Source organism: Heterodontus francisci, chromosome 17 (assembly GCF_036365525.1).
Source record: "Heterodontus francisci isolate sHetFra1 chromosome 17, sHetFra1.hap1, whole genome shotgun sequence".
Lineage (NCBI taxonomy): Eukaryota > Metazoa > Chordata > Chondrichthyes > Heterodontiformes > Heterodontidae > Heterodontus > Heterodontus francisci.
This window is the reverse complement of record NC_090387.1, coordinates 90,094,094-90,120,914: the sequence shown is the minus strand read 5'-3', so window position 1 is coordinate 90,120,914 and position 26,821 is coordinate 90,094,094. Positions and strand designations below refer to the sequence as shown.

At 42.5% G+C, this 26,821-nt stretch overlaps 1 protein-coding gene across 1 annotated transcript; it reads right to left on the bottom strand.

Moving 5' to 3' along the window:
- Positions 1–10,842: 10,842 nt before the first annotated feature.
- LOC137379264 (immunoglobulin lambda-1 light chain-like) lies at positions 10,843–21,011 on the bottom strand. The gene is made up of 5 exons (XM_068049981.1): positions 20,849–21,011; positions 20,347–20,658; positions 16,454–16,762; positions 15,646–15,759; positions 10,843–10,905 (listed from the first exon to the last, which is right to left on the bottom strand). Exons 1-5 carry the CDS (start codon positions 20,892–20,894, stop codon positions 10,886–10,888), a joined length of 801 nt encoding a protein of 266 aa, XP_067906082.1. The 5' UTR covers positions 20,895–21,011; the 3' UTR covers positions 10,843–10,885.
- Positions 21,012–26,821: the final 5,810 nt, after the last annotated feature.

Genomic DNA, 26,821 nt, shown 5'->3' with positions numbered 1-26,821 from the left:
CGCTGGGTCAAACTTCTGGAACTCACTCCTTAACGTAGCTATGGCACATGTACTTCAGCAGTTCAAGAAGGCCGCTTGCAACCATCTTCTCAAGGGTAATTAGGAATGGGCAATTAATGATGGACTTTCGAGCGACTTTCACATCCGTGAACGATTAAAAAAATGTCGGGCGTTCAATGAGTGTTGATACAATTTAACTGGCTGTGGTTGTCATCCCAGAAAACCGGTATTGATAATTTAATAATTTGATTAGACACTCAGTATAAAGTCACATCAATTAGTATCAATGACACTATTCACATCCAATGAGTAAACAAGACAATATCTGATAAAATAGCATACATGTCATTTAAAAAATTAATATAAAGCAAGCCAGCACACGGCTACAAATAACCGGAAGGTTTCAAATAATTATTATGCCTTGTAGATTACGCATAAACCCGTTGCCTATAACTGAGTACAAAAAAAATACATTCTGGCCGGGAATATGAATTATGACATACAAAGGATTACAGTTCAGAAAAGTGTTGAGCCAGCCAAAGCATGGGCACTCAACAAGGCAGCTGGTGCACGAGTGAGAGAGCAGATTGGAAAAAAGAGTAATCCTCTAGCCTGACCCAATAGAAAAGAGACCTTTTCCCTTCTTGTTCTGTCCTATGCTACTTATTCTATTCTCTCATTTCGGCTATCAATCTCCGATGTTTGCTACTTAACCCAATGCCCATCAAATGTAAACAATCTACTTGTCACGCTTGTATTGACGCTCCTATTTCTGGACAATACCACCATCGGCTTTTAATTTTTCTCTTTCCTTAATTCTTTTATTACATTAGGCATACAAACCTGAAGGTTCTTCACTATACCTGAAACTGCATCACAGCCTTTGTTTGCTGTGTAAGATTCAATTCCTCATTCTTCTCCGACACAACTTCTTCCAATTTACTGCAATGCTTTGTGTTTCAAGATTCTCGCTTCTTTCGCTTTCTTAATTAGGGTTTCCACACAACCTATCCGCTTTTATTTGCTAGGCTCAATAGTCTTAACAGATCATTAGTTTTACCTTGTACTGTTTTCAACTGTTCCCTTAATTTACTGCATTCAATCTTTTGGTGTTTTTTTTTGGTGACTGCTTTTGCATCAGCAACCAACCCATAAACTGCTGTTGCTTTAGTGCTATCCTTCTTCGGGTTACTCATGAAATCCCTCTCGAGTACCTGAACTAACTTACTCACAGGGTCGGATTTCCCGGCAACTTTCCGAATTTCAGGGAGCCCGGTATTTGTCCTTGAAGTTCTTTATTATTTGTGACTTTTATTTACATGAATTCAATACGCGAATCTGCTGTAGCATGGATGGGTTAAAATCGAAGATGGCTAGTGTCGGACTCAAAAGCCACATAAAGACTACTTGTGGTTCTGCCGCAATTGCCAATGTTAGGTTTTATATCGCCTCACTGCAGCTCATGCTCTTTATCCTTTATTAAATGAACAGATTTAAAACACAATAAAGATTGTCTCCACTTGTTTTAAAGCGTATTCATTTTTATGTTACTGATGGATAATCCCTTAGCAAAAGTCAAGTAACCTGCTTCCAAGCTCAACACGAAGAAGATTGTATCCTTTTACGTGACAGCTAGGTGGCAATGTTGCACCAAATATACTTCTTAATGGGATGTGAAAAATACTTCAGCTGGCACGAGGATAGCTTAAAAAAGATAAGATGCACACTGTTTATCAATGTAATAGAAACCTTAATCAGGCATGTTTGGCCCAATTGTAACTCATTCCAAGAAGAGAAATATTGCTCAAAAAGATCAATGACAAATATCCGCAACATATTGCAGGATATTTCAAGGTGAGTGGCAGTTGTCAGGCAAGCCCCCTACCTGCCAAGACTAAGGTACACATGATTTCGCCTCATGAACATTAAAACTTAAGATTGCAAGCCGCTGCTGGAAAGACATTTGTATAGTAACCAACTTCCCCAGTATACAGAAGAAGTGGTTAGACCAGTTTTAGTCACATGACTAGCTAGCTGTTGTGATTTGAACTTCCAACAAGGGATTTGAACTCATGTTCTCTGGAGTGAAGAAAGCTCATGGCTCCTGGTCTGAGAAGACCTCTGTCCTATCTCCCTGCTCCATCTCTTTCCCACGGAACTGCATCTTGTGAAAACACATGAACCTCAAAGAGAGAAAGGTCTCCTACGTGAACAAGGTTTAGAAGGAACGCGAGGCCCCGACGAAAAACAAAACTGCCTACAATCAAGTGAGCTAGAAGCGCAGAATCAAGAAACTCTTCTGAAATTGCCTCAAACCCCTCTCTACCCTCACCTCTCCTCTTTTCTCTCCCTATTTGCTTGAATATATCATGTGTGCATGCTGGCGTGGGCACGTCATATATCCGTTGGCTTTAACCATATTAGAGATAATGTTTAAGGTTTAATACATTTTATTTTTCTTCTTTCAACCTGAGAAAACCTGGTGTGCTCATTTCTTTATCTTAATTGGAAACGGTGAACAAGGATTCACAAAAAGGGGAACACAAAATACAAACTTCAAAATTAATCCCTGTTACAAGAAGACCAGGTGAAGACCGCAACAGACCCCTAGACACCTCTCTCACCTGGTTGTAACACAGTCCACAAGTGGTTACTATGCAAGTCTTGAGTGATAGCCTCTGGAGAGACTGTTATCACATCAGCCTGAGTGCAACACCTTCAGATTTGTTCCAAGACCTGTTTGATGATACTGACCAGCAGCACCTCTGCCCTTCACCTGTGGCTATTTCACTAAGACAACATGCATCTTCGGTTTCTAAGGTTCCAAGGGAAGCAATACAGCCATTCAGCATGCAGCTTCATCTCCCTGTAGTCTGCTCCGTTGCATTGCTGAAAGTTCCATGAACTTCAGTATATCTATTTTAGCATTGTCTCTGGAAGCCTGTAAGATTTTTGTGTATTTAGGTGGGATGTTGACTAAAGGCCGGCTTGGTTCTGCAAATGAAACCTGAGCCCAACAGAACCACATCTGACCCCAAGCCCGACCCAGCCCAAGTCCTTTCACTTTTCCGCGTCCGACCTGACCCGACCCGACCATCAGATAACCTACCTTCCGTTTTGACTTTGCTGCTTATCTGCACAAGCTTAAAATAACTGTAACAAAACCAAGTTTCAAGTCCAAAAAGTGCATTAACATTAGAGCCACTTACCGGAGGTGTTGATAGAGCATGTACAACCCGGCCTGAGCCGACCCGAGCCCGAATGCCGGACCCGGAAGTGCGACCCAACCAGACCCTGACAAATGTCGTCGGGTCCCGTTGGGTTCCGGTCGTCTAGCCGGCCTTTAATGTTGACTAGCTTTTGACCCACAAGGTACAAACTCTGTCTTCTTACTCAAGATAGTTTATTAAGTACAGCAAGTACATACAAGCAATATTTAATCAACAGCAGTAGTTATACAGTAGGATATAGGGTGTCCTCAGTCCTTGCCTTCTGAGCTGCTGTGGCACCATCTTTTTATTGATGTGTTCTGTTGATTGTAGTTTGATTTCTTGTTGAATCGATGCACACCAAGTTGTCCCGGAACCCGTCACACAATGGGGAATGTTTGATGTCAATTCAAGTCTTGAATGGTTTCTGAATATCTTTATTATCATCCTTCGTGAGGCCGACAAGCGTATCCCTTATGGTGACTAGGTCTGTTTTAGTTGAAATACAGAATTGGCATCCAGTCTCATGACAACGCTACTTTACTATTGTTGTTACAATAAACACTGTCACCCACCATCTCCCCACTACCGTATCCCAATATACATTGCACACTTAACAACTTGATTTTAAATGCAAAGTCCATAAGAGTATATACATATATATATATATATATAGATATATATATACACACACAAAGTATATCTATTCCTGAACATTACTGTACATCACTTAAAAATCATTCTAATTTAATACATAGCACCTCATGCAGGTTTATCAGACCATAACTTACATAGATTCATCCAACAGGTAACACATGGCAGGGGTTAACCCTTGAGTTCCTACATTTGCCAACTTGAGGGTAAAATGCCGGATGGCATTGATCTCTTACATTAACTCTTAAGGAGGACATATCCTTTCATGGTCTCCTGTCTAATTCTCATTTTCTTTATCATTCCATTGAGTTGTCTTAAGGCACACACCAAAATCAGAATTATCACAAATTGAGCAATTACCAAGACATGGGAAATGATTCTGATCCAACAGGGCATTTCAGTGTTTAACCCTATGTCCTGTCATCCCCTATCTCGGGGATTTCCTTTTTAGTCTTCACATTTTGTTTTTTCAGGACATAAATGTGATTGTTGGATGTATTGATTCTTTGGAATAGGTCAGTCAGATGTTCGGGAACAGTGCGAATTTCATAACCAAATCTACAGACATATTGATGTACCGACTCTTTAAGGTCATCGTTAATAGTGATATTTATTTCTCACAGTTTTCATCTGATTAATGTGGTACCACTTAAGCTTAGGTAAGGTCAAGTTCTTATTCAGGGGAATGTGGATCAAATAAACAGCCAGATTTAATTTGTCCCCAATGTTAAATGTACCTTTCCATTGTCGTTCAAAGGAATTTTCCTTCGGACTATAATCTTGAATTATTACCTTGTCACCAATCTGATATTCGAAAGGTTGGACGTTTATGTCAAATTGCTTCTTAAATTGTTTCTTCAACAACCCTGAATTCCTAGCCACAGTCCGATTAGTCTCACCTATGAAGCTTACCAATTGTCCAATCACTTTTGATTGCATGGTTGTAGGGTTAGCGGAATGGTGCCTGTCAAGCCAGTTGCCCTGGAATCCTCATCAGCCTAATGGTCATTGCCTGGCATGGTGAAATTCCATTGGTCCGATGTGGAGTTGATCTAATAGCCATTAGACAAAGCTGAAGCCTGTTCAGCCATTGAGTTGGGTGTTCTGCACAAAATTTAGAAGGCATTGTTTTCAGTGTTCTGTTACCACTTTCCACAATCCATGATGGTTGTGGATGATGAGAAATACTCAATTCATGTTTAATCTCGAACAATGTTTTTAAGAGGAGAAAAATTCACCCGTAAAATGCAAACCCTGATCACTATCCACTTGTTGGAACAGTCCCCACCTGTAGAACACCTTACTCAATAGGGTTTTGGCAGCAGTCAGAGCTGTATTCCTGTGACATGGAAATGCTTTAATCCATTTAGTGAATTGAACAATGACTAGTAGTATATAAGAGTCGTTACCTATCAGTTGGTTAAAGGCCCAATGACGTCAATCAGAATGTGTGTCCAAGGACCCTCAGGGGGTGGTTGCGAGCATAAAAACGCGCGATTAGTATGAAGAGGGAGCTTCATATGAAGGCATAGCAAGCATCTGTTAATGTTCCTTCAACATACGAGACCATGTTGGAGCCACCATCCAACCTGTGAAAGCTTGGCCAAGGTAGTCTGAGTGGAATAGTGTCCACCAATGGGACGAGCAGGGAAGAGGTAAATCATCTCATCACAAATGGAGCGGGGGTGGAGGAGTGGGGGTGGGGGGCGGGGCGAGGGGGAATGCAAACAACCCACTCATCCTGGGTGTTTTTAGCCATAAGGAGGTGAGCAGAGCCCTGATCATGCAAGCTGGGCTGCGCAGCCCAAGCGAAGGGACTGGTAAGGGCTTTCCCTATAGGTGCCACTCTATGACCTGGGAGTAGGGTGGGTGTGATTTCTGGAGGTCGGTTAAATTGAGTGGCGCAGTAACCGCTGTACCGACAGGGAGGGAGGATGAGGTTACCCACTCGGATACAAGCTCCCCGATCAGGGCAGCTTCCTTTGCCGCCCGGTCCACAGCGTTTTGCCTCGGGTGTGGAATGAGGAGTCTTTCAAAGAACAAAATAACAAAGAAAATTACAGCACAGGAACAGGCCCTTCGGCCCGCCAAGCCTACGCCGATCCAAATCCTCTATCTAAACCTGTCGCCTATTTTCTAAGGGTCCGTATCTCTTTACTTCCTGCCCATTCATGTATCTGTCTAGATACATCTTAAAAGATGCTATCGTGCCCGCGTCTACCACCTCCGCTGGCAACGCGTTCCAGGCACCCACCACCCTCTGCGTAAAGAACTTTCCACGCATATCCCCCCTAAACTTTTCCTCTTTCACTTTGAACTCGTGTCCCCTTGTAATTGAATCCCCCACTCTGGGAAAAAGCTTCTTGCTATCCACCCTGTCTATACCTCTCATGATTTTGTACACCTCAATCAGTTGCCCTGGAACCTACCATTTATGGCCCCCTCTGAATGCGGCTGGACAAATCCCAATTTTAATACCCAACTCGTGGATGGAGGCTTGTAAATCATTGGGGCTTAGGGACTGGGATCTGGTGTTAGTCCCAGTCTGCGGTCCTGCTTGATTTAAAACACGAGCTTCCACCACCACATTAACAGGAAGATGGGGGTGGAGGTGGGGAATGTCCCAGACCCCGCAGCTCTTCCTTCCATGTTATATCATCGTCTATCTTAACCCTTTGATTGGTCAGGTATGACCTCGCCTTCTGTGCATTGTCCCTTCTTGATTAGTTTATAACAATCAGATTATAGCAGATATAACCCTACCCTCTGTACATTGTCTCTGCAGACAGCTCTCATTTCACAGATTTGTTAAAGGCAAATCATGTTTAACTAAATTGATTGAGTTTTTTGGTGAAGTAACAGAGGTGGTTGATCTCAGAGTCATTAGGGCATAGAAGGAGGCCATTTGACCTATCGAGATCATCCCGGCTCTCTTTGGAGCAATCCAGAGTTTCCCATTCCTCTGCTCTAACACCGTAGCCCTCGAAGTTTATTTCCCTTAATTACCCATGAAATTTCCTTTTGAAATCATTAATCTCACTTCTCCCACCATCCTTATAGGCAGCGATTTCCAGGTCATTACCACTCGTTGTGTGAAAATGTTCTACCTCACATATCCACCCTCATCCCCCACCTCTTGCACAAAACCATAAATCTGTATCCAATAGTCCTTGTACCATCTACTAATGGGAACTGCTTTTCTTTGTCTACCTTATCTAAAGCTGTCATAATCTTGTACATCTCTATCAAATCTCCCCTCAACCTCCTTTGCTCCAAGGAGAACAACCCCAGTTTTTCCAACCTAAGCTCGTAATTCATCATCCTTCTGGTGTATATGGACCTCCAAAAGACGTTTGTTAAAGTGCCACATAATAGATGTGCTAGCAAGATTGAATAAAAGGGGAAGTGGCAGCATGGATATGAAGTTGGCTGAGTGATAGGAAACGGAAAGTAATGGTTAATGCTTGCTTTACAGATGGGAGAGAGGTATACAGTGGGGTTCCACAGGGGTCGGTACTAGGACGACTGCTTTTCATGATATATATTTATAACATAGACTTGGGTGTGTAGACGTCAAGACATATAATGCCACAACTTGCAAAAACCTGCTATTGTATAATAACAATTTTGCAAATGATGTATTAACTACAAATTATGACTTTAGAAATGTTTAATGGGAACCATTTGACAGAATTGTGATAAAGGGGTGGTAACAAGGGGAACGATTTTCCAGAGAGGAAGTATGTGTGGAGATTAAAATACCAAATATATCCAGGCTATCTTAATGGATACTGCAAGTGAATGTCCATGGAAACAAAAATATTGTTCAAAAATAACATTGATAGATAGGCGAACATATAACGTACAGCACAGAAGAAGGTCATTTAGCCAAACTAGACTATGTTGGTGTTTATAAGCCACATGAATCCACTCTCTTCCAAATTACCTGTTCCCACATTGTCTCCATATCCTACTATAGACCCTCATGGATGCATAGCATCTTCCTGTAAGTACATCAGGGTTCTCTGAGTCAGCCAATCTATATGCAAAGATCTACAATTTAACTACTGTCTGTAAAATGGAACTATTTCTAAAATATTTATTTGACCTCTTCGTGGCTGCCCTATAGCTGTCTTGCCGTTTCTGGACTCATTCACAAGGGGAATCATTTTGTACATATCCACCCTATCCAACCCCTGCACAATTTTAAAGACCTCTATCAGATCTCTTAGTCTACAGTTTTTCAGGAACAAAGAGCCGCAGCATCACAATATCTCCTGGTATATGCATGTTCTCAATTCTGATATCATCTTTATAAATCTTTTCTGCATTTTATCTAGTGGTTCTTTATCCTTTTTGTTATATGGTCACCATAACCAGGCACAGTACTCTAGTGTGGTTTAATCAAGGTTCTATAGAAATTCAATACTACTTTCTTGTTTTTGTCCCTCTAGAAATAGAATCACAGAAAAATAATATAATTGTTGCAACACAGAAGGTGGCCATTCGGCGTGTTGTGTCCGTGCCATCTCTCTGCAAGAACAATTCAGCTAGAACAGTGGCCCCTGTTTCGCCGTAGCTTTGCAAATATTTTCCCTTCGGATAATTATCCCATTCCCCTTTGGAAGCCACGACTGCAATGACCCCATTGCTTTGATTGCTCTTTTGATGAACTTCCCATCTGCTGCTTTGAACCATTTAGGTATCTGGATTTCTGGATTTCTTTGCTCCCCTGATGTTAGTCTTGGCTTAGCAGTAGCATCGTTGCCTCTAAGTCAGAAGGTTGTGGTTTATTTCCCATTCCAGAGATTTGAGCACATAACCTAATCTGATTTCCGAATGCTGCAGTGTCAGATGTGTTGTTTTTCAGATGAGTTAAAGTGACACCCTCTATTTCATCTCAGCTGTACGTAAAACAATCCATGACACTATTCGAAGAGCAGGAGTTCACACACTCTGACATTGTCAACAGCTTCATATTTAGCACATTATCAAAAACTCCTAAATATTTATGAACACCACATCGAGCGCATTGCTCTACTCTACTCTTGCTGTTAGTTCTTAGTTTTGGTTAGGTTATCTGTCTCCAGATGTTTTGTTGTCTCTTTACTTAGAAACAATTCCTATATCTGATATTAAGGCATTGCACAGCTCACAACATTTACTTCTAGGCAGGTGTTTCACAGTAAAACGACGTGCAATCATACACATGATGAAACATTCTAGCTTGTCGTTGATAGTTTTGTTACATATACTGGTATAATCATTTTATACATTGGGGCAGTACACGATTCATTCACCGTCAGGTTCAGACTGGATCTTCGTCGACGTAACCTGAACGCCTGTCCATTCTGCCTTCTGTGAGGGTCATGGACGGTGTTTTCTTGGACGAAGTTCACATCAATTGTCGGCTCACATCATAAGATTGACATTAAATTGGTAAACTCGTTAAAGGACAACGGAATGGTGGGTATCAGACATGTCAATGTTACATAACAGCAGAAAGTGCTGGAAATACTCAGCAGGTCTGGCAGCATCTGTGGAGAGCGAAGTAGAGCTAACGTTTCAGGTCTGTGACCTTTCATCAGAAGAAGGCATGAGTTTAATATGGTTGGCATAAATAGATGATTTTCGTTCTGCAGGGCTGACATGCTTAAATTGGAAGGACGCGTTTGCTGACAACGTCACCATTAGGTGGCGCACACCGGTGCCTTTGAGCAGCAAACCCCATTGCGTCTTCAATGTCTGCTTCTCCATTCGTCGCTCCAGACTGCTCGCGGTCCCTCGCGCAGCTCCCTCCTGCGCCCGACTGCTCGCCGTTTACTCCCCCCTCCTTCCCCCCACTCCCTCCCCGTGCTCGCCTCTCGGCTCCCCGCTGGCTGTCTCCGCCCCTCCGCTCGACCACCTCCTCGCCGTTCGCTCGCCCTTTGTCGAACAATAAATATTTTAAACAGTTATAAAACACTAGTTCAGCCAGAGCTGCAGTATTGTGTTAAATTCTGCGCACCACGCTCTAGTAATGACGTGAAGGCTTCAGAGAGGTTACAGAATATGTTTGCTATTCTGATTTCAGACATGAGGAATTACAGTTACATAGATGGACTGGCGAAGCTGTTTCTTTTCTCCTTAGAGCAGAGAGGCCAAGGAGAAATTTGAGAGCGTGTTTAAAGTAATGAGGTGTTAAAGTAAATAAAGTGAAATTGTTTCCAATGACTGACTGTTCGATAGCTGAGGGCAAAGGTTTAATGTGACTGTCAAAAGCAGCAGTGGTGACATGAAGAAATTTTCTGCGCCTCAAGTGCTTAGGTTTTGGAATACACCGTCTGATCGGTTCCTGAAAAAAATAGCGGACTTCAATAAGGAATTGGTGAAATACTTGAATGAGAAAGTGTTACAACAATAAGCTGTGGAGTGAGAGTGACTGGATTTCTCTTTGAAACAGTTTGTGTTGATTCAGTAGTTCGAATGACCTCTGTGCTGTACGATTCTACGCTTCTGTGATTCTAGAATTTACTCACTGACGAGTAAATTAAATAATACTAGCAAGGAACAGCATTAACATGAACTGGATTTCTCTAAAATCAGAATTTCACGCTTGTTTTCTTTGCAGTATACACTTTAGTAGTTGTCGCCTTAGATAGGGCGTCACGAAAACACGTCATATAGTTGATATAAACACAAAGGAAACATTACAATTAACGAGAAATAAACTGTAGAGAGATCGGCATCTGAAAGTGAAAGCTAGGTTGACGCCTCAGATGGAACGCCTAATAGGAGCCTTGGTGTCTGATCCTATTATGGTTTTCAATCAGGTCCTATTTGAACTTGAGATTGACAGAACTATCAGTTGACATTTTTTTATTCATGCGTAACTCGGATAGATACGGCCCGAACGATTCAGTTAAATGATGGTAGTTTCTCTCTTTGTTCTGTTAGATGAGCCTAAGTTCCTTCCTCATTGTTTTGTTTTTCCACCTGCTTACACCTTTTGTTCTCTTCGCTTACATCCTCGGGATGTATTTTCATGAGCCGCTTCCATGCTCTGTAAAATCGAAGAGTTTTAAAGTCAGCTCATTGCTTTGATTTGACTTGCAGATTTATACATGAAGCACAACTGAAAAGCAGCATCATGTTCGTCTATATTCAATGACCAACCGCATTGTGCTCACATTGGATGAAATCTCCCCGCCCCCTTGGAGAAGGCTTTAGGGGCAGTGTATATGGGGGTGCAGAGGAGGGGGGGTGGGCGTGAGGGGTGGGTGGTGATGCTGGTGAGAAAATAGTGAACAACTCCGCCTCCAGGCGTGTTTTCCATCAACGGGTTACCTTGGGAATCGGCAACCACTGCAAGGAAGCAGGTATCTAATCAATTAAATTAAGGCCGCACTTAAGGGGTATCTTTCCACACCAGTTTAGTTTACTTGGCGTTGCTGAGTCCGGTACCCGGCAATCATTTGGAACCGACTTTGTTGAGCCTGTGGGGCCGCAAGTTTGGAACAGCTAGTGCTGCAGCCCAAATCATTCTTGTGGGAGGGTTCCCTCTCCACACTAATGGCGCAAACAACTCTGGGACTTCTTTACTTTCGAAACTTCTGCAGCCTTTTGATAGCGCCTCCATTCTGAGGCGCCCAATCGCTCACCTTTTGCTTCAAGCAGCACCCACCTCTCCCTGTGGAGATGCTGGCGAGCGCTCTCGTTTGGCTATTTCTCTGTTCCTCCTGCTGCCCTTAACTAGACGGCGAATGTGGAGGTGATGTGCTCATTCCCATTTCCAGAAGTTCTTCCCTGCTGACGCAGCGCAGACCCGAGCAGAGTCGCGCTGAGAAATGGTCCCAATGGCCGAAAATGTTATACGTGCAAAAGACTTTGCCCAGTGTGTGCTTCATACATGGCTTCAATGACATACCAACAAATGTTTCATCAATATTGAGACCACAATAAGTAGATTCCACAGTGACTTCTACCCTCCATAAGCCTGAGACCATCCAAAACTTTGCTTCCCATCTACGAACTCACACTAAGTCCCATTCAACTATCAGCCTTGTGCTCTCTCTCTGACATTGGCTTCCGATTAAGCAATGCCTCGATTTAAAAATTCTAACTCTCGTTTTCAAAACCCTCTATGGCCTCATTTCTGTCTATCTCTGCAACCAGCTCCATCTCTACACCACTCTGATATCTGTGCTTCTACATTTCTGGCCTATTGAGTATCCTTGATATTCAGTTGACGTGGTCATAAGCTTTGTATTTCCCTTCCTAAACCTCTCCACCCTATACCTATTTTTCCTCCTTTAATGCGTTACTTAAAACCTATCTCACTAAGTTTTGGATATGCGTCCTAATGTCTCCTTATTTGACTCCGTGACAAATGTTGTTTGATAACGCTCCTGTGAAGGGTGATTTATTACGTAAAGGGCCAGATGTGAATACAAGTTGTTGTTGTTGTTGTATGGGACCTACGATTTTTCTGTGACTTGCATTGATAGATGATTGCACTTCTTCGACAATATTAATCTAACTCATCGTGTTCTGGCTTGCAGCATCAAATGTACAATGAACTAAAAATCAACATTGACGAATTAGCAATCTGCGGCAGCGAATTTAGCGAGTAGTCAGCGAGAGGCTGGGGAGAAAATAGTATGGACTAATGGTGGCATTTAGCATAGGGAGGGGCTTCACCCAATTTATTGCAACAGAGTAATGGGATATCAGTCTACACTAGCATTGCATCTACTAATAGGCCAGGGTGGAGGAAAGTTCATTTTGTATCTAGTGCTGTAACTCCTCTAGAAGTGCTTGAGGGAACTTTACTCTGTACTTAATCCTTCTTTACTGTCCCTAAGTGTTTCATCAGAGTGTGGGGGGAGCTTTGTTATATCTAACCCATACTGTACCTGCCATAGGAGTTTTTCAGGGCAGTGTAGAGGAAGATTCATTTGTATCTAAACCGTGCTGTACCTGCCCTCGGAGTGTTTGATGGGTCAGTGCAGAGGGAGCTTTACTCTGTATCTAACCTATACTGCAGCTGCCCCGGGAGTTTTTGACAGGGCGGTGTTGAGGGAGATTCATTTTGTAACAAAACTGTGTTGCACCTGTTCTCGGTGTGTTTGGTGCGATAGTGTCGAGGGAACTGCGGTCAGCATCTAACCCGTACTGTACATGACGTGGACTGTTTAAAGCAGGTACTGAGACTGATGGGAATTTATTGATGTTCTCCGGTGGTTCCTCGTGCACCTAAACATTTAGCAATAAATCAGGCACATAATAATTGTATATGGCACATAATTTAAATACGCTTGTTATAACATTCCTGATAATATTATACTTTGAACATTTTTGAAAATGTAGTAGAGAACCGCATCTGTTCTTTGAAGTGGCTTGGGCCTTCTTTATTTTCGTAGGCAGCGAATGAAATGTAAATCAAATATTGATCATACATTAAGAAGTGAACCACGGGATGCAGGGAAATCCAACTTTGTCTCAACCAATTCCGCATTGAGGATCACAGTTCATAAAACAAAATCTAATGTTAGAGTTCCTGAAATGTGTTCGCCCCATAGTACAGGGGATCACTGATTCAAAACTACAAAACATCATCAAAATGGCAACAAAATGCACATGAACACCTCTTAAATTTTTGATGGTTTCTTTGGTGAATTAAGGATAGTACTGAATTAAAAGAAGAGGCTTATAATGTTGCAAAGAATAATAGTACATCTGAGGCTTGGGAGTGTTTTAGAAACCAGCAAAGGGCGACAAAAAAATCAATAAAAAGGGGAGAAAATTCAACATAAGTGTGAACTGGCCAGGAATATAAAAGCAGACTGTAAGAGCTTTGACATGTATATAAAAGGAGTGTAGCCAAAGGAAGCATTGATCCCTCAGGGGCAGAGAAAGGAAAAGTTATCATAGCGAATAAAGAAATGGCAGAGATGTTGAACAAATATTTTGTGTCTGTCTTCACAGTGGGAGGCATATTGACATACGAGAAATAGAGGGTAACCAAAGGGCTAATACGCATGAGAAACCTATGATAATTAATATCAGTGGAAAAAAAGAGAAACCTAAGAAACTAAAAGCTAAAAAATCCCCAGGATTGGATGCCTACATTCAAGGGTACTAAAAGAGGTTGGTGCCGAGATAGTGGATGTACTGTTATGATTTTCTGAAATTCCCTCGATTCTAGAACAGTCCCAGCAGATTCAAAATTAGCAAATGTAACGCAGCTATTCAAGAAAGGAAGGGAAGAGAAAACAACTGAACTACAGGACAGTTAGCCTGACATCAGCCATCGGGAAAATGTTGAAATCTATTATTAAGGAAGTTTTAACAGTGCAATTAGAAAGTTGTAGCATGATCAGACAACTTCAATATGGTTTTCACAAAAGGGAGATCGCGTTTAACAAATTCATTAGACTTTTTTGAGGATTTACATTGTAGGGTGGATAAAGGGGAACCAGTAGATGGATTGTAGTTGCATTTTCAACCGAATTCGATAAATATAAGGACTCATGGAGTTGGGGATAATATATCAGCACAGATGGAGGATTAGTTAATTGACAGGAGGCAGAGAGTACGGATAAACGGGATGTTTTCAAGTTGGCAGGGTTTAACTTGTGGAGTGCCGCCAGGATCAGTGCTGGGGCCTCAGTTATTTACAATCAGCATTAATGACTTACTGAAGAGATGGAAAGTAACATATCTACGTTTGCTGATGTTAACAAGTTAGGTGGCAATGTAGACTGTGAGGAGGGCACAAAAAGGCTACAAAGAGATATCGACAGATTTACTGAGTTGGCAACAAGGTGACAGGTGGAGTATAATACAGGTAAATGTGAGGTTATTCACTTTAGTAGTAAGAATAGAACAGTAGAATATTTTTAAAAGGCATGAGACTTTTAAATGTTAATGTTCACAAAGACTTGGCTGTACTCATACAAGGAATACAGAAAGTTAGCATGAAGGTACAGCAAGCAATTCGTAAGGTAAGCTGCATCCTGGCCTTTATTGCAAGGGGACTGGAGTACAAGAATAAGAAGTCTTGCTGCAATAGTATAGGGCTTGGTGAGATCAAATCTGGAGTACTGAGCGTAGTTTTGGGCTCCATAATCTAAGGAAGGATATGCTTGCCTTGTTAATGGTATAACAAAGGTTCATTAGATAGGTTCATTAGATGAGAGAATTGTGCAATGATGGGAGGCTGAGTAAATTGGACAATACTCTCTGGAGTTCTGAAGAATGAGAAGTGATTTCATTGAAACATACACGATTCTGCAGGGGCTTGACAGGGTAGACACTGAGAGATTGGTTCCCCTGGCTGGGGAATCTGGAACATGGTGGTGCAGCCTCTGGATAAGGGGTCGATCATTTGGGACTGAGATGAGGACAGGGGGTTCTCAATGTTTGGAATTGCCTACCCCAGAGGGTTGTGAATGCTCCATCGATGAGTATGTTCAAAACTGAGATGGATAGATTTTTGATCTCGCAGGGAATGAGGGGATTTGGGGAGCGGGTGGGAAAATGGAGTTGAAGCATGATCATATTGAATGGTGGAGCAGGTTCGAGGGGCCGAATGGTCTACTCCTGCGCCTGTTTCTTATGTTCTTATGTTGAAGTTGATTTGACTGACTGTTGGACAATTTATTTGTTTCAGATTGTGGAACTAATTACAGCTGCTTAACATCTCAACACAGTTCAATTCCCAAAATTTTCTCTGGCGTCATGTTGTTTGTTTGGTCATTAGCAATGTATCACAAGGAAGCTACATACGCTGACTCCTTACCTTTGCGGATACTGAGTTGGCAACACTTCCCAATGAAAGTAACGAGGGCTAGAAATATCACTAACGTTCCTGCACATCCAGAAATCAGGAGGTAAAGGGGCACATGTCCATGGCCTATAAGAATCACAATACAGATATTACAAATCATGATCACAAGATTATTATGGCTAATAATAGGAATAATAAATGACCAGCTCCTCATTAAATGCAGTGTTATGCAACCAGTTTATTGAAAATAATCTGTTAATTGCACGATTTATATCTTCAGTGCGTCCATACGCTGACTGTGAATGGTATAAACCTTCATTGATCCTTGCTTTTGGCTGATTACGGCACTCAAATCGTCTACATTGCAGGATTAAAATGTACGTTTTTGCATTTTCATTGAAACAACAAACATGAACTTTGCTGCTAAGAGCAATAGGATGCAAATTGCAGCCGCATTCTTCACTCCCGGCTGCTATCGCACTGAAACCGGGATAGCTGACGCAGAAGCTGATCTGGACCGGCACCTTAAATCTTTAAAAAATGAATAAAAAGTCATTCTATGTACTCCGTTTCTCTGTGTTAAATGGAGAGCAATTGAGTCTGATGAAAATTAGTCTAATGCATTTTACTTTTGAACGATTACACTCTATTCTTAGGATGAGAAATGTTTGCTTCCTTTATCTCTTTTTCAGATTCGCAAGTTAAATCAATCTGTGAATATACTTCCTGCAAAGTTCGTTTTATTTCCGAAACAAAAATGATTGATAGAAAATAAAGCGGATCTATAATAGTAAGTGGCTGACAAATATCAGTATCTCACCTGGGTTAGAACTGGAGGCAATGTAAACAGCCACGGCTGGACTCTGCAGCGTGAGGTGAGACACCACGCACGTATACACAGTCCTGCTCTGGGCTGGCTGTGTCGTTCTCAAGATGCTGGAAGCTTCATACATTCCCTCCGAATTGAGCTTTTTAATGGTGCTGATTTCCGACACAATGTTGGTGTCATTTTCATACCAAGTGAAGGTGAGAGACTCCGGATAGAACTCAGCCGTTTCACACACAAGGGTTCGAGCAGATGAGTTGGTTCCGGACTCTTTGGGGATCAGTCTCACGGGTTCTGGGGATGCTGTGGAACATGTTAAAGAACACACTGATTGTCTAGATTTTGCCAGTTTAGTCCCGTTGGGTGCACTGTCTGCCTGAATAGAATCACTTGATTATTGGTCACAGGCACAAAAATAAATCATTGACAGAATTTCAGGATCTGTTCTTCAGATGTTACGACAATTCTGATACACACTTTTTCCCTTAACAATCCGCAATAAGAATCTCACTATAAATGTCCAGACTAATGTGCAGATAAGCACCATTTTGCAGTATCTGGAAAAAGTAATTCAGTGCGTCTAGGCATTTAGGTGTGCTTAGCACACGCTAGCATCAGTATTGCCTTCTGTTTTATAATTGTCATGTTTAAGTAAATGACCAAAACTTATGCAGGTAATATTAATTCAGACTATCGCGTTAGGATTAACACGGAGAAGAAAAATTGTGCTTATGACAGATGTCAAGAGGATAATACAACTGAGAACCAGGCTGAATATAGAAGGCTCAGACGGGAATTGAAAAAGCAAATAAGAGAAGCAGGGTATGAGAAGAGACTGGCAGCTAACATAAGAAGGGAATCCAAAAGTCTTCTATAGGCATACAAATAGCAAACGGGTTCTAAAAGGAGGAGTGGGCCCGATGAGGGACCAAAATGGGATTTACACATGGCGGCAGGGGGCATAGCTGAGGTATTAAATGATTACTTTGCATCTGTCTTTACCAAGGAAGAAGATGCTGCGCAGGTCATTGTGAAAGAAGAAGTAGTTCAGTCGCTTGAAAGATTTCAAATTGATAAGGAGGACCTATTGGATAGGCTGCCTGTACTTACAGTTGATAACAAACCAGGACCAGATGAGATGCTTCCAAGGATACTGAGGGAAGTGAGAGTGGAAATTGCAGAGGCACTGGCCATAATCTTCCAATCTTCCTAGAGTCATGAGTAATGCCAGAAGACTGGAGAATTGCAAATATAACACGCTTGTTCAAAAACAGCTGCAAAGACAAGCCCAATAACTACAGGCCAGTCAGTTTACCCTTGGTGGCGGGAAAGCTTCTAGAAACAATAATTCGGGACAAAATTAACAGTCACTTGGACAAATATGGTTTAACTAAGGAAGGAAAGCATGGTTTTGTTAATGGCAATTTCTGTTTAATTAACTTGCTTTAGTTTTTTGATGAGGTAACAGAGAGGATTGCTGAGGGCAAATTTGTTTTAATGGTGTGCATGGCCTTCCAAAAGGCATTTAATAAAATGCTGCATAACAGGCATGTGAGCAAAGTTATAGCTCATGGAATAAAAGAGACGGTAGCAACATGGGCGCAAAACTGTCTGAGTGACAGGAACCAGAGAGTAGTTGTTAATGGGTTGGAGGAAGGTTTTCGTGGAACTCCCCAGGGGTTGGTGCTAGGATCCCTGATCTAGACCTTGGTGTACAGAGCACAATTTCAAAATTTTGCAGACGGTGCAAAACTTGGAAACATTATGAACATTGAGGAAGATAGTGTAGAAGTTCAAAAGAACATCGAAAGTTTGGTGGAATGGGTGGACAAGTGGCAGATGCAATTTAATGCAGCGAAGATTGAAGTGTTTCATTTTAGGAGAAGAAATGCATAGAGACACTGTAAAACAAAGGGTTCAATTCTGAAGTGGATGCAGGAGCAGAGGGACCTGGGTGTATATATGCATAAGTCATTGAAAATAGAACGACAGGTTGAGAGTTAATTAAGGATATAGTAACCTAGGCTTTCTCAATAGGGGCATAGAGTACAAAAGCAAGGAACTTAAACTTCTATGAAACACTGGTGTGGCCTAAACTGGAGTATTACGTCCAGTTCTGGGCAGCACACTTTAGGAAGGATTCGAAGGTGTTAGGAAGAATGCAGAAAAGATTCACGAGAATGTTTCCAGGGATGTGGAACTTCAGTTACGTAGATAGATTGAGAAGTTGGGACTGTTTTCCTTAGATGAGAAGGTTTAGAAGAGATTTGATAGAATTCAAAATCATGAGGGGTCAGGACAGAATAGATAGGGAGAAACTGCTTCCATTGGTGAAAGGATCGAGAACCAGAGGGTACCGATTTAATGTAATTGACCAAAGAAACAATGACGACGTGAGGAAAAGCAAGCACTGGAATTCACTGCCTGAGAATGTGGTGGAGGCAGGTTCACTCGAGGCATTCAAGAGGGAATTGGATTATTATCTGAAAAATAAGAATGTGCAGGGCTACGGATGTGGAGGTGGTGCTCAGGGGAGACGGGGGTGTGACACTAGGGGAATTGCTCCTTCAGAGAGCCAGCACAAACACGAAGGGATGAATAGTACCCTTCTACTCTATAACCATTCTATGATTCTAGGATTTGTAAATTTGTGAAAACGGGGGAAATTATTACTGCCCAAAGAAGCGAAACTTTGCGCCCGCGATACTTGTAAGTGGAGAAAAATAATGTTCCCTCAAAAGTTTTAAAGCAGAAAAAGCACAACTTGTTCGAAATTTAATTCGAAGGGAATAACAGAAACTGAAGTTTGAGGGGATGATGCGTGGAGCTAAAAGTGGGAACTAGTTGAATGCCCAGTCACAGCTTCTTCCATCCTGGTGTATCGCAAGGTCAACATTAGACCTGTATAAAAACAAATCGTGCTGGAAATGCTCAGCAGGTCGGGAAGCATCTATGGAGAGATAAACAGAGTTAACGTTTCTGGTAGATGACCATTCTCTCCCCACAGTTGCAGCCAGACCTGCTGAGTACATCCAGCACTTTCTGTTTTTATTTCAAATTTCCAGCATCCGCACTATTTTGCTTTCAACAATTGACCTGGTCTGACCTCAGTTTAGGGAGTAGCACATCAAATTCCATAGGTTGGATTCGATAATCATACAACATAATTCCAGGCGAGTGTCAAATCGGGTGTGCAGAAATGATCAAGACAGTCCCTTCGACCGAATTGTAAGCTTACCTGGAGTTTATTTAACTACTTAGAGATTGTAAACGTTTTGTCCGGGTTCGCTAAACGTTTAGCCATGTATGTAGAAAGCTCTCCCAGGGACATGGGGTTGCATCTCGCAATATTCAGTATCATTACTTTTACAGTAATAACTCAGTCTTCTAATCAATGAATTGAATTTCAACCGATAGGGCACCGAAGGACTTAACATGCGGAACAGTTTGTTTAATCTGGTGACCATAATCTTTGAAGGTGACAGGACAAGCATATGGCACTCATCGCTTTCTCAATCGAATTGTAGAGTGCATACGTAAGGGCGTTATGGTTGTAAAATATAATTTGTTCTCTATTCATTTGCCAGCCATTCAAGGTCCTTACTGCTACTGCATACCGCTCTTTTGCCATAAGATCCGTCTTCTGTATAGTGTCCTGGAGCCTTGCGTCAGATAACTTATAAATAATATATATGAATAAAAATAAAATATCATAGTGCGCGTGCTGACCGCGATATGGTGTGGGGGCTGATTTTAAATAATGTTCCCCATTCCTCTTCCATAAATTAACGTTATGGATCAGTTCACTAAATAATCAGAACAACGTATGACACGATATATACCATTCTATAATGACAAAAGCCGCAACTCTCCCCAAGGCCGCTTACCGAGCACGACAAGTTTCGATCCGGTTCCATTTACGATCGTGTTTCTTGTGTATCCCACGCCGCAGTAATAGCATCCAGAGTCGAAGAACCGGACATTGAGGATCTGAAAGGAAGCCGTTCCGTTTTTAAAAGGAAAGAATTGTTTTCTGCCGTCAGAAACTGATTGTAGTAAGTCATTGTCGCCAAGTCTCCACCAATAAACAAGCACGTCTAAATTATTCTGAACAGAGCTCGCCTTGCAATGAAAAGTAACATCTGTACCGGCCAACACATTGGTACTTTCAGGAGTTTGCGAGACGGTAGCGGAAGTAACTGTAAAATATTAAACATGTAGTTACAAAATATAGATAAAATATATGTGGACACGCATAGATAGATAGATAGATAGATAGATAGATAGATAGATAGATAGATAGATAGATAGATAGAAACCAAAAAATGGAAGATTGATTGGAAGAAACAAAAGGAAAAATAAGACAGCGCCGATAATTGCAGGGAACACCTTCGTAAATAATCCCCAGGGCCCACACGCATTGACACATAGACATTGTTCAATGGCTATTGATCTGCCAATCCACCGCGGCTCTGATAGTTTGGAAATGCTGTTTTGGAGACAATCCGGTCTAATTTATGATGTGGTGAGCTGTGGTAACACGTGCCTCAAACTGCTTAAGGTAAGCGAGTTTAAGAGGCGCACTGTGAACATCATCTGAAGTTAAACCAAAGCCCGATTGGTCGGGATACATGTGATTAATCTCAATTATATCAAGGAAGTGACAGTTTCACAGAACGTTGATGAAATCACCAGGTGGGCGCAGTTTGTATGATATAGAAGTAATAGATAGGAAGGGGTGGGGGAATGGGGAATAGGATAGGAGGGTCGCATTGTCAACAGGAATGAGTCTGAACGCTTGAGAAAGAATATATTTTGAGCTTAACCTCGTCCACATGACTTGGTCCCTACCAGGCCGGTATTTTCTTCCTTTGGTCTTTATTATCCATGCGGGATGGGTTCACAGCAAGAATGCGGTGATAATGCAGATCTCCAAGTAAAGAGGGTCATAAGAAGATGGATTCTCGGCTTTGGGTCAGATTCCTTCAGGGCGGGACTTCTACCTATCCCTCCAATCCACTCTGATTTTGACCCATTTGTATTTCTGTTCGGGCTTCCTCTGATATTGACGACGCTCCCGTGTTGCAGCCGGGGGCCTGTTGCTGGCCCAAGTCAAAGCGACGATCGGACGCCCCCGGAACCTAGGAACATCGGAGCAAGAGTAAGCCATTCAGTCCATCAAGCCTGCTCCACCATTCAATACGATCACGGCTGATCATTCACTTCAATGCCTCCCCCCCCCCCCCCCCCCCACACACACACACACACTATCCCCATATCCCTTTATGTCATTTGTATTTAGAAATCTGTCAATCTCTACTTTAAACATACTCAATGACTGAGCTTCCACAGCCCTCTGGGGTAGAGAATTCCAAAGATTCACAATTCTCTGAATACAGCCAAAGACTTGCAGGTTGATAGGTAAATTGGCCATTGTAAATTGCCCCTAATGTAAGTAGCTGGTAGGAGAATGGTGGGGATGTAGTAGGGAATATGGGATTAATATAGAATTGGTATAAATGAGTGGTTGTTGGTCGGCACAGACTCGGTGGGCTGAAGGGCCTGTTTCAGTGCTGTATCTCCAAATAAAAAAAAAATTTAAAAAATAAATTTCTCCTCATGTCGGTCCTTAGTGGCTTCCCCCTTATTTTGAATTTGCGTACCCTGGTTCTAGACTCCTGAACCAGGGGAAACATTTTACCTGCATCGACCCTGTCCATACCTTTAAGTATTTTGTAGGTTTCAATGAGATCACCTCTCATTCCTCGAAATTCTAGAGAATAAAGGCCCAGTTTTACCAATCTCTCTTCATAGGACAGTCCTGCCATCCGAGAACAAGTATGGTGAACCCTTGTTGCACTCCCTCTATGACACAGCACTCCATGTGCGGTCCACTTAAGGTTCTACACGACCGAAGTAAAACCTCACTATGCCTGTACTCAATTCCTCTTGCGATAAAAGCTAGCATGCCATTAGCCTTCTTAATTGCTTGCTCCAGCTGTATATCAGCTTACAGTAACTTATTGACTAGCACACCCAAGTCCCTTTGTACATCCACACTTTCAAATCCATTGCCATTTAAGAAATACTCTGCACATCTATTCTTTCTACAAAATTGGATAACCTCACATTTTTCCACATTATATTCCACTTGCCACGTTCTTGCCCACTCATTACGTCTGTCCCAACCCCCTTGAAGCCGCTTTGCATCTTCCTCACAACACTCTTTCCCACCTAACTTTGTGTCATACGTGAACATGGAAATATTACATTTGGTCCCCACATCCAATTCATTGATATATATTGTGAACAGCTGGGGCCCAAATACTGATCCTTGCTGTACCTGCTCGTCACAGCCTGCTAATGTGAGAATGACTCGTTTATTCCTACTCTCTGTTTTCTGCCTGTTAACCAATCCTTAATCCATGCCAGTATATTACTTCCTGTTCCAAGTGCTTTAATTTTGCTAACTGTGGGGGTTCCTTATCAAAAGTCTTCTGAAATCCAAGTATACTACGTCCACCGACTCCCCCTTATCATTTCTGTTGGTTACATTGTCAAAAAACTCCAACAAGTTCGTCAAGCAGGATTTCCCATTCATAAATCCATGTTGACTATGCCCAATCAGAACATTATTACCCAGGGAGTAAAGATAAGTCCAGCAACTACAAGCCAGTGAGTTCAACCTCAGTGGTGGGGAAGCTTCTAGAAATGATAATTAGGGACAAAATTAATTGTCACTTGGACAAATGCGGGTCAATTAAGGAAAGCCAGGATGGATTTCGGAAGGGCAAATCATATTCAAGTAAATTTTTGGACGTTTTAGATGACGTAGCAGAGAAGGTTGTTCAAGGTAATGCTGTTGATGTGGTGTTCATGGACTTCTAAAAAACATTTGATAAAGTGTCGAACAACAGACTTGTGAGCAAAATTATAGCTCATGGAATAAAAGGGACAGCAGCAACATGGATGCGAAATTGTCTGATTGACAGAAAACAAAGTATACTGGTCAATGGATGTTTTTCAGACTCGAGGAAGGTTTGTAATGGAATTCCACAAGGATCAGTGTTCCATCTATATATTAATGACCTAATCCTTCGTGCACAGGGCACAATTTAAAAATTTGTGGATGAATCGAAAATTGGAAACTTAGTGAATTGTGAAGAGGATAGTGTGGAACTTCAAAAGGACAGAGACAGTGTTGTGGAATGAGCAGAGAGGTGGCAGATGACATTTAATGCAAAGAAGTGTGAAGTGATTAATTTTGGTAGGAAGAGCACAGAGAGACAATATAGAGCAAAGGGTGCAATTGTAAAAGCGTTGCAGCTGCAGAGGGACCTGAGTTTATATGTGCATAAGGTGCACTGAAGGTGGCAGGACAGGTTGAGAGCGTGGTTAATAGAGCATACAGCTTCCTCGTCTTCATTAAGAGGGATATAGATTACAAAAAGAAGAAAGTTATGTTAAATAAAAGCAAGAAATGCTGGAAGCACTCAGCAGGTCTGGCAGCATCTGTGGAAAGAGAAGCAGGGTTAACGTTTCAGGTCAGTGACCCTTCATCGGAACTGACAAATATTAGAAAAGTCACAGGTTATAAGCAAGTGAGGTGGGGGTGGGGCAAGAGATAACAAAGGAGGTCTAGATTGGACCAGGCTACATAGCTGACCAAAAGGTCGCAGAGCAAAGGCAAACAATATGTTAATGGTGTGTTGAAAGACAAAGCATTAGTACAGATTAGGTGTAAATACACTGAATATTGAACAGCAGCAAGTGCAAACCTGAAAAAAACAGTGGGTAAGCAAACTGAACAAACAAAGATGAAATGAAATAAATGCAAAAAAAAAAGATTGTAAAAAATGTAAAAAAGAATGTTAAAAAAAGGAAGAAAAAAATAACTAAAAATGAAAGTAAAATGGGGGGCTGTCATGCTCTGAAATTATTGAACGCAATGTTCAGTCCGGCAGGCTGTAGTGTGCCTAATCGGTAAATGAGATGCTGTTCCTCGAGCTTGCGTTGATGTTCGCTGGAACACTGCAGCAATCCCAGGACAGATATGTGAGCATGAGAGCGGGTGGGGATGGGGTGGGGGGGAGGAATGTTGAAATGGCAAGCAATGGGAAGCTCGGGGTTCTGCTTGCGGACTGAGCAGAGATGTTCCACAAAGCGGTCACGCAGTCTGCGCTTAGCCTCCCCAATGTAGAGGAGACCACACTGTGAGCAGCGAATACAGTATACTACATTGAAAGAAGTACAAGTAAATCGCTGCTTCACCTGAAAGGAGTGTTTGGGGCCTGGGATAGTGAGGAGAGAGGAGGTAAATGGGCAGGTATTGCACCTCCTGCGATTGCAGGGGAAGGTGCCATGGGACGGGGATGGGTTGGTGGGGGTAATGGAGGAGTGGACCAGGGTGTCGCGGAGGGAATGATCCCTTCGGAATGCTGACAGGGGAAGGGAGGGGAAGATGCAACTGGTAGTGGCATCACGCTGGAGGTGGCGGAAATGGCGGAGGATGATCCTTTGGATATGGAGGCTGGTGGGGTGAAAAGTGAGGACAAGGGGAACCCTGTCATGGTTGTGGGAGGGAGGGGAAGGGGTGAGTGTAGGGTGCAGGGAATGGGTCAGACACGGTTGAGGGCCCTGTCAACCACAGTGGGGGGAAATCCTCGGTTGAGGAAAAAGGAGGTCATATCAGAAGCACCGTCATGGAAGGTAGCATCATCAGAGCAGATGCGTCGGAGACGGAGAAACTGGGAGAATGTAATGGAGTCCTTACAGGAGGTAGGGTGTGAAGAAGTGTAGTCGAGATAGCTGTGGGAGTCGGTGGGCTTATAATGGATATTAGTAGACAACCTATCCCCAGAGATGGAGACAGAGAAGTCGAGGAAGGGAAGGGAAGTGTCAGAGATGGACCATGTAAAGGTGAGAGAAGGGTGGAAATTGGAAGCAAAGTTGATAAGGTTTTCCAGTTCGGGGCGGGAGCAGGAAACGGCACCGATACAGTCATCAATGTACCGGAAAAAGAGTTGGGGGAGGGGCCTGAGTAGGACTGGAACAAAGAATGCTCGACATATCCCACAAAAAGACAGGCATAACTAGGACCCATGCGGGTACCCATAGCGACACCTTTTGCTTGAAGGAAGTGCATGGAGTTGAAGGAGAAGTTGTTCAATGTGAGAACAAGTTCAGCCAGGCGGAACTTCCGATGAAGGGTCACTGACCCGAAACGTTAACTCTGCTTCTCTTTCCACAGAGGCTGCTAGACCTGCTGAATGGTTCCAGCATTTCTTGTTTTTATACCATCAATCATAAGTGGTTGCTCGGCAGATATCATCATTAACGGCTCCAAGAATGTACTTTTATTTATTATTAGTTATTTAGAGATACAGCACTGAAACAGGCCCTTCGGCCCACCGAGTCTGTGCCGACCAACAAGCACCCATTTATACTAACCCTACCACCTACCTACACTAGGGGTAATTTACAATGGACAATTTACTTATCACCTGTAAGTTTTTGGCTGTGGGAGGAAACCGGAGCACTTGGAGAAAACCCACGCGGTCACAGGGAGAATTTGCAAACTCAGCACAGGCAGTACCCAGAATTGAACCCGGGGTCCCTCGAGCTGTGAGGCTGCGGTGCTAACCACTGCGCCACTGTGCCGCCCCTAGACTACTTATTTCTGTACTCCACGTATGTTTGCCTCCATCACGATCCCACAATGTTTTTCCTTGGTAACAATGCAGTGTGTGTGTCACCTGTCTCCGAATTCTGGACGACAGAGCGTCCCTTTCCTCAGGTTTAGCTCCTCCTATCATTCCGACAGGGTAGCTTCACTGACGTGGACAGGTTCTGGAGCTCTTCCAGTGATTCCTGGTTCTTTCAGTCAACCAGCAGAATATATTGACACCTCCTGAAGTCTAACTGGATAAAAGCAACACAGTAGTTCACTTCCCGCTGCTTGGTGTTGGTGAGGCTGCACCTGGAGTGCTGCGTATAGTTTTGGTCCCCGTGCTTAAGGAAGGATATACTAGCATTGGAGGCATTTCAGAAAAGGTTTACTAGGCTGATTCCTGGGATGAAGTGGCCGTCTTATCAAGAACAGCTAAACATGTTAGTCCTTTATTCATTGGAGTTTAGATGAAATGGAGGTGATCTTATTGAAACATATCAGATTCTAAGGGGCTTGACAGGGCAGATGTTGAGAATATGTTTCCACTGGTGGGGGAATCCCGAACTAGGGGACATAGCTACAGAATAAGGGGTCACATATTTAAAACTGAGATGCAAAGGTATTTCTTCCCTCAGAGGGCGGTGAATCTCTGGAATCCTCTACCTCAGAGAGGTGTGGATACTACGTCACTA

What these genes read in the sequence shown, in the direction of transcription:
- LOC137379264 (XM_068049981.1), bottom strand. Translation starts at nt 20,894, where the DNA reads ATGTCTATGTGTCAATGCGTGTGGGCCCTGGGGATTATTTACGAAG. An exon ending in ATCGAAACTTGTCGTGCTCG is followed by an intron (nt 16,763 to 20,346) that starts GTAAGCGGCCTT and finishes CATGTTCCACAG; the next exon opens with CATCCCCAGAACCCGTGAGA. An exon ending in TGCCTCCAGTTCTAACCCAG is followed by an intron (nt 15,760 to 16,453) that starts GTGAGATACTGA and finishes TGATTCTTATAG; the next exon opens with GCCATGGACATGTGCCCCTT.